Source organism: Amphibalanus amphitrite, unplaced genomic scaffold (assembly GCF_019059575.1).
Source record: "Amphibalanus amphitrite isolate SeventyFive unplaced genomic scaffold, NRLGWU_Aamphi_draft 000919F_arrow, whole genome shotgun sequence".
In the NCBI taxonomy this organism is placed as follows: Eukaryota; Metazoa; Arthropoda; class Thecostraca; order Balanomorpha; family Balanidae; genus Amphibalanus; species Amphibalanus amphitrite.
In genome coordinates this window covers 92,284-103,917 of record NW_024882413.1, presented here as the reverse complement: position 1 = coordinate 103,917, position 11,634 = coordinate 92,284, and the positions used below count along the sequence as shown (strand labels likewise).

Genomic DNA, 11,634 nt, shown 5'->3' with positions numbered 1-11,634 from the left:
GGCGAACGGATGGTTCACTTTACCGACACCAGGCGGCAGTGAGCGCAGAATCAGTGTTCAGAAAATGCGCAATCACTGATGACACAATGTCTGCGACCCATTGGATAAGTACCGACTAAGGGACAATGAAGGTGAACCCCACTGCTTCAAGATATGAAATTTAACAAGTATGGGAATGTTCCAGGCGTCCTTTTGAAATAAATGATTGAGTGAGGTGGGGCAGACAGACTTATTTCCCCACATGTCGATCTCAACCGCCAGGCGAACGAACATGGTTTCAAATCACTTTTTCATCGTGAACCATGCATCAGCTCGACAGCTGTTTGACCCCGATCAAATGCTCAGGCAAAAAAAAAAACGCAAATAGCATAGCAGTGCGGTCAGCCTTCCGATAGTTACCACGAGGGGTGAATGTTGAGGAGGGTACACTGTTGTGATTCCCCTCCCATTCCACGACATCCGTACTTCGTCAAACCAAAGTTCCGCACTGACCTGTACATGTATTTACACTACGGCCAGAGTCGTAACATACAGACTTTACAGAGGTATATCACCACTCTCATATAATTACCGCCTTTATGAGTAGCCCGCGTTCTGTAAAACCTCCGTATCAACATCTGACGGCCCTATTGCATTGCTCTGGCACAAGCCTTCCCCGGCGCTGCGCCGTTCCCCACAACTCTCACCGAGGGACCGCACGGTAGTCTAACCGAACACACTCTGCTGTTCGGCCGTCCCGCGCAGTGTCACACGGTTGCGAGTACTAGGGTCATGATTCCCCTCCCGTTCGGCGCACTGACGATCGTTATACGATACCAACCAGTCCTCGTGTGCGTTATTTTACAGCTTTTCGGTCATCTCCGGTACTGCCTTGAAGAGGTCTGCCACCAGTCCCAGGTCCGCAACCTGTAACAGTGAGTGGAGGAAAGGTCAGAAAACGGACTCGAATGCATCGCCGGGAACATGCACGCCACCTACAGTACGATTAACCCGCGCCCTGGTGGGGTCTGTTTATAACGCGACCTGGTGGGGGGGCTATTTTTTGCCCCCCCCCCTCATATCTCCGAAACTACTGGACGGATCCACAAAATTCAAACGGCGTTCGAAAGGCCTGTCAAATTTGTCGAAGGAAACCAAATTTCATTGACCTCGGGGTCACCGATGACGTCACAGGTCAGGTCAAAGATGAAATGTTTCACCGTTCACGGGTCTTCTAGGGAATGCGCTATAACACCGAGGAAAACGCTTTTTGTCGAGAGTCAGCGATAGGGCGTCAGTTGCCTAGTAGATATGTTGCTATTAGAGGTCACTGACAATACCAGGTCAGGTCACAGGTCAGGTCACATGAGCCCAACTTTACTAGGGTTGTGTGATGCATGTTTTATGGTCAATTTTTCATTTCCAACTCAATGGTGTTGGTTATAAGACTATCAGGTACGGCTTAGGTCACTTTCTGGTGAAGTTCAGGTCAAGGTCAGGTCAAGGTCAGGCCAAAAAAGGTCAAATTTTAAAGTTGATAGTTTTGCATAAAATGGGTATTGATTCGATGCAGCTCGTCACGGGGAGTCTAATGGTGGTCTTTGTTTTGCGCTACGGGGTCTAGAATTGCTAAAAATTGAGTTTGAAAATTTGACGTCATCAATTTTGAACAGTTTTTTCGCTATAACTTCGCCAAAAAAAGAGGTATCAATCTCAAATTTGGTATGTGGATGGAAGGCGGTAAGGACTATCACATATATTCCGGTTTTTGCGAAATTCAAAAAACTTTTTGGATTTTTCGATTATTTTATCCAAAAAAATTATTTTTTGATTTTTGGGGGTCAAAATCCAAAAATTTCAAAAATCCGAGATAGCAGTTTTGTAGCCCTGTCGATTCTACAGCTTTTATGTCTTTATCATTTTTCTGTATTTGCAAAGCTATAGGCCTGACAGCTCTTCCCGCGAAACCCTTTTTTGGGTCAAAAACGGCAGAACATGACGTCACTCTGACGTCATTTCCGGCCAACCCATCATAGCCTTTGGAAAAATTTTTGGTCACAATGTGTAAAATTGATGTCCGGGAGGGTACTGAAAGTTTGGTGACGATCGGCGCAGCGGTTCTGGAGATATATCGAAAAGTCTGGAGGGGGGGGGGCAAAAAATAGCCCCCCCCCACCAGGTCGCGGGTTAAGGAAGGCAGGCAGTGGAAGACACAGCGTCAACTAAAAATATCTGATAGAAAGTACATGGATGACACGTCCGATTTAAGTGCTTAGACCTTTAAGAGTGTGAAAAGAAACATCAGTCATGGATGTCCTCAGAATGACGGAAAACTCCGCTAACACCAATAGTAGGAGCACACATCGACTATGGGACATTCTGCTGCAGTGCTAACAAGTTCAATACCGTCTAGACTCCAGCTGAAATCTGCTACGGACCTGGAAGATGGGCGCCTCTGCGTCCTTGTTGATGGCCACGATCGTCTTGGAGTCCTTCATTCCTGCCAGGTGCTGGATGGCGCCAGAGATACCGACGGCAACGTACAGGTCCTGTTGTCGAGAAAGTAGGTGGAATGGATGAGATAGCAACCACCAAGCCAAACACATCAACACAGTTAGTGAACAGTACACGCATGGTCATAGGTTTCTTACCTAGAATAAGTCAATTTATAGCATGAGCCGGCATGAAAAAGATGAAACCATGAAAAAAAGATTATACAGCTCATATTGCTGGAGAGCTACCAACAAACAGACTACCTTCTTCTCCCAGCCATCACTCAACTGGGCCACTATCTCACCAAACGGCTAAAATCCAACCAATGAGTGATAATCTGACCACACCCCACCCTCTACCCCACCATCCATCAATTCTCGCTCGACTCACCGGCGCGATGATCTTGCCCGTCTGGCCGACCTGCATGTCGTTGGACACAAAGCCGGCGTCGACGGCAGCGCGAGAGGCGCCCACGGCCGCGTTCAGCTTGTCGGCCAGCTTGTACAACAGCTCAAAGTTGTCGCCGGACTTCAGGCCGCGTCCTGAGGGGGAGAGGGGAGGGCGAGAAGTAGCTTAGAGCAAATGGTGAGTCGGAGGGAGGTATACATTGCAAGCTGAATATTGTATCATGAGCCTTTTTAGGCAATGAGTTCAAAAACTGAACTTCACACTAGTCCTCGCTCAAATTCCACTGTGCCTAGCTCACTCTACTAGCCCTAGCCCCTGGCTCACCTAAACAATCCCTAGTTCACCCCTGCTGACCCCAAATCACCACCCACTGACTCTTCCACCCACCTCACCGACCACCACTCATCCCACCGAGCCCAGCCCACCGCAACTCACCTCCGCTGACCACATTCGAGGCGCTAGTCAGCTCGGGCCTGTCGCTCTTGCTCAGCTCCTGGCCGATGTACTCTGACGAATTCTTGTCAACATCGACAGCCAGCGGTTCTGGCGCAGCGCTGCCGCCGGAGACCTCAGCCGGCTCGAAACTGGTGCCGCGCACAGTCAACACCTTCACGGCGTCTTTGGCCTTCAGAGTCTGGATGGCGTTACCTGAAAAGGGACGCACAGAGTGAGTGTGGGCAGAACACACTGGTGGAATACGCAGAAGACAGCTAGTAGACTCCAAGGATCCACATTTGAGAAATACTGTGCTGATATTCTGACATATTGGCATGCACGCACGTTAAAATGGCGCACAACACTGCAAACAAGACTAAACACAAGAAAATAAAAAACTCACTAGGATTATAATGAATGCTCCGATATCAACAAAACGTGACACAAAACTAGCTTCAATATCCCACATCACAAACAGAGCAAAGCAGTGTCTGACAGCGCCAGCTTGTAGCAACCAGTGAAAGCAACTCAAGTCAGGCCTTATATAACACGATGAACGTCAAACCCCTGGTCACAACGTGGCGCTGCAGCTCACCACCGACTTATATAACAGCACACATAACTGTCACTACCACCATCTCCCTGTCACAGCACAGGTAACACTCACCGGCGTAAATGGTGCGCACGAAGGTGTCGGGCGCCTGGATGCCGGTGATGTCTGAGATGGGCGACACATCCAGCTTGGCGGCCACGCGAGGCAGCACGGACTTGCCGAATGCGGTGGCACCGGCTGTGGGAAGGAGGGGTGCGGTCAGACTCGGTGAGAGGGGGCTGGGCGAATCCGTCGGTCAGTAGCACGAGGGGGAGTCTCTTCAAAGATGCAAGGTCGACAGTGGAAAAAGGAAGCACCCAATTAGACAGCGTCTGATCATACCAACCAAAAAAGTGACACAGGAGGTTCATCAAAGACACGAGGTCTAGTTACACTGACTGGTCAGTGTTGTGTTGTGGTATTGCCTATCCTCAGAGACATATGACCTCAATGACCGGACAGTGACCGCTTCAACAGCAGCTATGGGCCGTCAACAAGGCAACGAAAACAGTGGGTACGGTACAGTGATGTATTACGTACAAAATCCACATATTTTTTGTACGACACGCATCGTTATCACTCACCGATGATATGAGAGAAGTTGAACTGTTTGTGAGCAGCCAGCAGGACGGGCGCCACCCTCTCTGGGAGCAGTCCCTCGAGCGCCGCGTCCTCGGCCACCAGCAGCTTGGAGACGCCGCCCACCTTGGAGAGCTCGGCAGCCACCTGGGGAAACGGGGGCAAAGGTCTCACGTGGGTGAGGGCGAGACTGATCGTGGATTATCGCTAAAAATTATGAGAAGACATTTAATCTCCAGCAAAATCATCTGGCACCCTTAAACGTGCTCAACCACGCTGCAGCTAACATGGCTTCCTCCCAGTCATTCTCAATCTCCTCACTACCTGCCCCAGTCCACCATGAGTCCATGACGTCACATTTTCCACATATTACGTCACAGGACCGAAAATTCAGCGGGCAGCGCACCTGTTTACAGTCGGCTCCAGCCACGATGCAGGTGATCTCATGGCCGACCTGTTTGGCTGCCGTGACGGCACTCAGCGTGGCCGCGTTCAGCTTGCTGTCGGCATGTTCGGCCACCACCAGGGTGCTCTGGAATCGGCGGAGCACGCCAGTCTGGAAAAGCAGAGATAACATTATCACCCTATGGATGTCTGAGCTCTGGAATCGGCGGAGCACGCCAGTCTGAGAGGAGGAAATAACGTTATCACTCTGACAATGACAGTCACTGCTTTGGAGTCAGTGCAGTGCGCCAGTCTGTGGATATGAGATAATGATATCATTCTGAGCATATCACAGTGCTCTGGAGTTGGTATAGTTCACCAGTCCGTAGGCCAAGTCCAATGATGAGGTAATTAAAAATAATTATTCGATTTGATACAGTATTGAGGTGAAATATACAATTTGGAGGTCAACTTTTGAGATATACTGCAGGATTTTGGGCCTTTAGCACAATGGTAATGTGGTTGGGCTCACATAACCCGGTCATATGTAGGTATTCCATTTTCTTTTTTAATTTGGGAAATTAAAATTTAAGTGAAAATTTTCAAAAGCCTGTCAAAAAAGGTAGCTTTGATTCAAGATGGCTGCCCCATGGGACAAAATTGACCCTATTTCTGACTGTGGTTAGCACTTGGCAGTAATCTTAGCTTTGTCAAATAACTGGCATGTATTTCCAGAAGTCAGACAAATGTGCTCATGTAACTACCAGAAACAGATTTGTTGTATTAAGGGAATTATTTGCTCAAACTAACACTGCTTGTTGCCTCTCAGCAATGACCAGAATTTTAGCAGACACAATTTAAAAGCCTTTCCTGCTTTTATCATTCTTTGGACAGCCTTCAAATAAATCTGTCATTATCCCTCAGGACTCAGGTATTATATGAACCTCTTGTGGTAATCAAAGCAATTTTTGAATACCAGTTTACTTGAAAGTGATCAATCTTCACCAACCCAAGTTAAGGCCATGTGAGGGGAAGCATGCATCACGCTGTTTGTGTTACATTAGGCACTCTTTGAATAGGATATTGTGATTATATTTCCATACAACTTTGAAAATTGATATTAGGAGTGCTATAAGGATTCCTACGTGCAATTTTTATGGAAAATATCAGCACTTTTGAAAGAAAACCCACCCAGGGTTACTTTTATCAATCAGGCCCAGTTCTTTGCTTGTCTCATGTTCAAATTATGTTATCATCATAGGAAAGAAACTGGGCACATATGTACCCCTGCACTGAAACATGGTTTGGTTGGAATTTCAGCTAAATATCACCAACCATTTAAAAGTCCCAGCTCAAAAACCTTTAAATATGTCAGAAGTAACCTCATTTTACAGTGCGTATTGACAGTTACGTAACATAGCATTGACACTTTAACAGAAATAATAACTTAAAAACCTGAGCAACAGCTCTTCCGAGAATCTCAGTTTTCTTGTGTGTTAGCTCATAACGCATGGCCACATACACTTAAATGGTATATTTGTTAGAATGCTCAGTATGTAACTTATTTAACACGTCTTCACAAATCAAAGGCGCAAGGCAGGAAAATTTTGGAAGTTTCTTGTGAAATACATATTGCGAATCATAAACAAATATTGCGAGTGCAGATATTGATAAAAACACGGTAAATGTCAAGTATAAGTCCTAAGAAGATTTCATTGATAAATTTTTCATAATTTTACATTATTTGACATCCTGAATCCAAAAATGATACTCATATGTCTCGCAAATAAAAGAAAAAACATAATCAAACCTGACCTAACCTTACCTACTTACCTATAACCTACCAACCTACAACCTATAAACCTACCCTAACCTAACCTAACCTACAAACCTACCTACCTACAACCTAAAACCTACAAACCTACAACCTAACCTAACCTAAAACCTAAAATTTTTGCTGTTTCATATTCGTATCAACAGCGTCACAATTGTAGTTAGGACCTAAACTTGACATATACCAAAAACACTACAGCAATACCACTTTCTTTAGCCTTTCATGGCTTATGTAATCAATCCCCAACTGTACCAAGCGTCGACAGTCACGAAGCTAGGACTTTGTCCATGGAAAAGATATGAATCAATTTACAGCACAATCCAATGCTTACCTGAATAAGGCGACTGGTACGCAATGAAAACATTTTAAGATAAAATGGTAAAGAAATGTGAGCGGGAAATGCACTATATCGACAGCGTAAAAGACAAAAACGACGAGACGGCCGAAGCTCAAAAGAAAAATACGCACCAAGGGTTTTTGAAATCAACTACACCTTTTCATAGCACGAAGCCAGAACGAATGAAATGACGTCATAAGAAAGACCAGCAGGAATACAGGGTGTCCCAGTATTGGCCGAACACTGTTTATCAGCGTAAAAGATAAGGGAAAAAATCAGTGGCGGATCCAGGGGGGAGGGCAAAATGGGCATTTGCCCCCCCCCATACGGCATAATATTAACCCGCGACCTGGTGGGGGGGGGGGCTATTTTTTGCCCCCCCCTCCAGACTTTTCGATATATCTCCAGAACCGCTGCGCCGATCGTCACCAAACTTTGAGTACCCTCCCGGACATCAATTTTACAAATTGTGACCAAAATTTTTTCCAAGAGCTATGATAGGTTGGCCGTAAATGACGTCAGAGTGACGTCATGTTCTGCCGTTTTCGACCCAAAAAAGGGTTTCGCGGGAAGAGCTGTCAGGCCTATAGCTTTGCAAATCAAGAAAAATGATAAGGACATAAAAGCTGTAGAATTGACAGGGCTACAAAACTGCTATCTCGGATTTTTGAAATTTTTTGATTTTGACGCCCAAAAATAAAAAAATAGATTTTTTGGATATAATAGTCTAAAAATCCAAAAAGTTTTTGAATTTCGCAAAAACCGGAATATATGTGATAGTCCTTACCGCCTTCCATCCACATACCAAATTTTAGATTGATACCTCTTTTTTTGGCGAAGTTATAGCGAAAAACTGTTCAAAATTGATGACGTCAAATTTTCAAACTCCATTTTTAGCAGTTCTAGACCCCGTAGCGCAAAACAAAGACCACCATTAGACTCCCCGTGACGAGCTGCATCGAATCAATACCCATTTTATGCAAAACTATCAACTTTAAAATTTGACCTTTTTTGGCCTGACCTTGACCTGACGTTGACCTGACCTTCAACAGAAAGTAACCTAAGCCGTACCTGATAGTCTTATAACCAACACCATTGAGTTGGAAATGAAAAATTGGCCATAAAACATGCATCACACAACCTTAGTAAAGTTGGGCTCATGTGACCTGACCTGTGACCCTTGGTGACCTGACCTGTGACCTGACCTGGTATTGTCAGTGACCTCTAATAGCAACATATCTACTAGGCAACTGACGCCCTATCGCTGATTCTCGACAAAATGCGTTTTCCTCGGTGTTATAGTGCATTCCCTAGTAGACCCGTGAACGGTGAAACATTTCATCTTTGACCTGACCTGTGACGTCATCGGTGACCCCGAGGTCAATGAAATTTGGTTTCCTTCGACAAATTTGACAGGCCTTTCGAACGCCGTTTGAATTTTGCGGATCCGTCCAGTAGTTTCGGAGATACGAGGGGGGGGCAAAAAATAGCCCCCCCCACCAGGTCGCGTTATAAACAGACCCCACCAGGGCGCGGGTTAACATTACGCCTATGGATGAGGCATGGAAAGAATCGATAATTGCTATGGTTTGCCCCCCCCCCCCTAAAAAAACTCTGAGCTGGATCCGCCTCTGGAAAAAAATAATTGCACTTTTTCTTTTTATCGCCCGATATAGTCAACTAGGACGGCTACGAAATAACACATGCAATGAACGCGCTAGTTACAAGATTAGCCGATAGTTGTGCAGGGGTGTCGTTTTCCGAAAATGATTGGTAGGGCCCAAAGTCGGCGGCCGGCCATATACTGACGGGGCTTACAAGGTAGGGTACCCCCAAATCTGCCTTTCTCATCGGATTTCGGCCACTTATTTTTTCGCCCTGGTCATTGACAAGACACCCCAAAATCTTTAAAAAAAAAAAATTGGAAGTCTATAGGTCATCACCGAGCTTCATGCACAAAACGTGCAGTTAAATAGGCAGATATAATAGTGTCGGAAGAATGCACGCCATTCTGAAAGAGGCCCACGCCGACTTAAGAGGACGGCTGTGCTGAAAGGCGCCAGGAACGGCTTTGATGACCCAAGCTGAATGAAAAAGACGGCTGCGGGGCCAGGAACGGCTTTGAAGACCCACGCCAATTGCAGGGTTCGACAACTAACGAGGTCTCGAAACACCACGATAGTTAGAAAGACCTGCTTGCCAAAATAAAAGGATGCAAAATAAAAGGATGACAGTACGAGCCGGCGTTCAGAAAGTTACATGCCCGACCATGAAGAAGCAGAGATACAGCATCGACTTATTTGACCAAAAAGTTAATTTATTCAAATAACCACCGTTAAGACAAACACATTTCGCGCAGCGCTTCGGGAGAGCCCTCAAGGTCTCCATAATCAAGTGGGTTTTGGACCCATCCCACGTCCAAGACGGCTGCTTTCGTCTCCCTGCAGTCAGCGAGGTTGCCACAGCTAACTTCCTTATGCTGGGGAAGAGGTGGCAACCAGAGGGTGCAGGGTTTGGAGAAAAAAGTGGATGCGATAACAGCTCGAAGCCACATTTCATCGCTTCACTGATCGTCACCCCGCGCATGTACGCAGGTGCGTGGTCGTGGATCAGGTGCACACTTTATGTCAGCTTCCCTATAGCCTCTCCTCGATGTCTAGCGAATGGACGCACATCATCAATTGTGCGCCCCTGTTTTAAATTGTTGACAAGCAGATCCCAAAATGCAGCCACTTTCACCTTGCCGACTAACTTCAACTCGTAACACTCATTTGGTGGCCGTTACTCGGTGTGCGCCTTCCACTCGCGCAACTCGGCACGGCGTCCCTTAGTGTCAACGTGTGACACCTTCAATTCCTTTACGGTAACAAGTTGTTCATTGCATGACATCTTCTAGATTTTCGATAAAGGGACCAAAAACTCCGCGCTAAGCCTCCTTTCGAGCTTGCCATTTTTCAACAAAAAGTGCTCATTTTTCATATTTCCTTGAGTCATAGATAACATGATAGATTCCAGTGGCGTAGCCAAGGGGGGGGGAGGCACAGGGGGCACGTGCCCCTCCCATCGGGTCCAGGGGGCCCGATGGGGGCCAGGGGGCCCCGCTGAGGGTCCACGCTGGCCATATTTCGTCTCAAAGGGACCCCACAGGGCTCGTCAGAGCATCTCATGGGCCCCTAAGTGGCGTATTAAGATCTCCGTAAGTGCCCCACGCCGGCTTCTTAGAGTCCTTGTCACCAGTTAGGGCCCTTGTCACCAGTTAGAGCCCTAAGAGGTCGCCAAGGGGCCCTTACCAGCCTGCCCTTCACGGACTCTGAGAATCTCTTGTATCTGAGGGCCCCGAAACGGCGCTTAAAAGGGTCCTCACCGACGACTGTGCAGGTCCCACTCCGGCGCCTCTGAAAGCCCCACACATGTGCATCTGACGGACACCCACCGGTGACTTTTGCGTGGCCCACACCGGCAAATCTGAGGATCCCACCGGAGTCTGAGAGTACCGTGCCGTTCTCTAAGGACCCCACTGAACTTCTGAAGGTGCTGCCGGCCTCTGAGGACCATTTGCCGGCCTGAGGAATGAGGACCCCTTGCCGTTCCCTAAGAACCCCCTGCCGGCTTGCGAAGGGGTCGCGACAGCAGCTCCTACGGCCCACAGGCCACATACATCTGTGACGACTGTACATATATGTTTATTTGCTTATCTGTTTATTTTTATTTTTTACCAACTGATAAGTGACAAAAGATTGGTAGGGCTCAGCGAACATTGGTAGGGCCCAAATAAACATTGGTAGGGCTCGGGCCCTACCAGGCCTATACAAAACAACGCCCCTGCCACCCCCCCCCCCAATCTCGGACCGGGCACCCCCTGAGATCGATACAGATTCGATGAGATTTAGGAGTCGGGAAAATGGGGGGTACCTTTCTGAGAATGCCTGTGAGGTCAGGCACGGTTGGGGCGTGCAGTTCAAACCAGAGTCGGAGTCGCAGTCGCCAAAATCTTCAAGACTCCGAGTCCAAACCCTGAAATGTCAATGCTGTGATTCGTTCTCTGTTCCTAGTTGGTTCTTTGTTACATTATATAGCTGATTTTCATAAGTTTTGGAGTGCTGACACATAATTTTCGTTCAAAGCGTGACACGAAATCTTCGGGGCCTTTCTCAACTCTCGTTAAATGTATGCGACAGGCTCAAGTAGTGTTCAAGTGCCGCAGGGCTCATGAGCTTGCTTTTCACACAGGCTCCTAAGGAGCTCTACTGAGCTCTAAGAAGCATTCAGAGGGCCCAAACCGGCCTCTGAGAGTCCCACTGGTGTCCATGTCCCCTGAGGGCCCATACAGGGATCTTTGATGGTCTTATACATACGTAGACCTCTGCAGGGCCACACAGATCTAAGATCTTTAAGGATGCCTTCGAAAATTTATGAGAACCTTAACTGGCCTCTGATCGTTCAGCAGAACTTCTAAGGCGACAGACTTTGCTAACCCCAAGCCGGCATCTGATGGGTCACAACTCACTTGTCCCTCTGAGGGCCGCAACACATGTTTCTTATGTCCCTACGTAGCGTCCTTAGGGATTCCACACAGACCCCGATGGTTGACAC

General features: G+C 47.2%; 1 protein-coding gene across 1 annotated transcript; it reads right to left on the bottom strand.

Annotated features, from left to right (window-relative positions):
• Positions 1-484: 484 nt before the first annotated feature.
• Positions 485-7,179, bottom strand: LOC122368059 (electron transfer flavoprotein subunit alpha, mitochondrial-like). The gene is made up of 8 exons (XM_043341673.1): positions 7,036-7,179; positions 4,893-5,042; positions 4,492-4,633; positions 3,983-4,105; positions 3,316-3,528; positions 2,863-3,014; positions 2,418-2,528; positions 485-906 (listed from the first exon to the last, which is right to left on the bottom strand). The coding sequence occupies exons 1-8, from the start codon at positions 7,066-7,068 to the stop codon at positions 841-843; spliced, it is 990 nt and encodes a 329-aa protein (XP_043197608.1). The 5' UTR covers positions 7,069-7,179; the 3' UTR covers positions 485-840.
• Positions 7,180-11,634: the final 4,455 nt, after the last annotated feature.

What these genes read in the sequence shown, in the direction of transcription:
- LOC122368059 (XM_043341673.1), bottom strand. Translation starts at nt 7,068, where the DNA reads ATGTTTTCATTGCGTACCAGTCGCCTTATTCAG. An exon ending in CGTGCGCACCATTTACGCCG is followed by an intron (nt 3,529 to 3,982) that starts GTGAGTGTTACC and finishes GTCCCTTTTCAG; the next exon opens with GTAACGCCATCCAGACTCTG. An exon ending in CAGAGGCGCCCATCTTCCAG is followed by an intron (nt 907 to 2,417) that starts GTCCGTAGCAGA and finishes TCACTGTTACAG; the next exon opens with GTTGCGGACCTGGGACTGGT.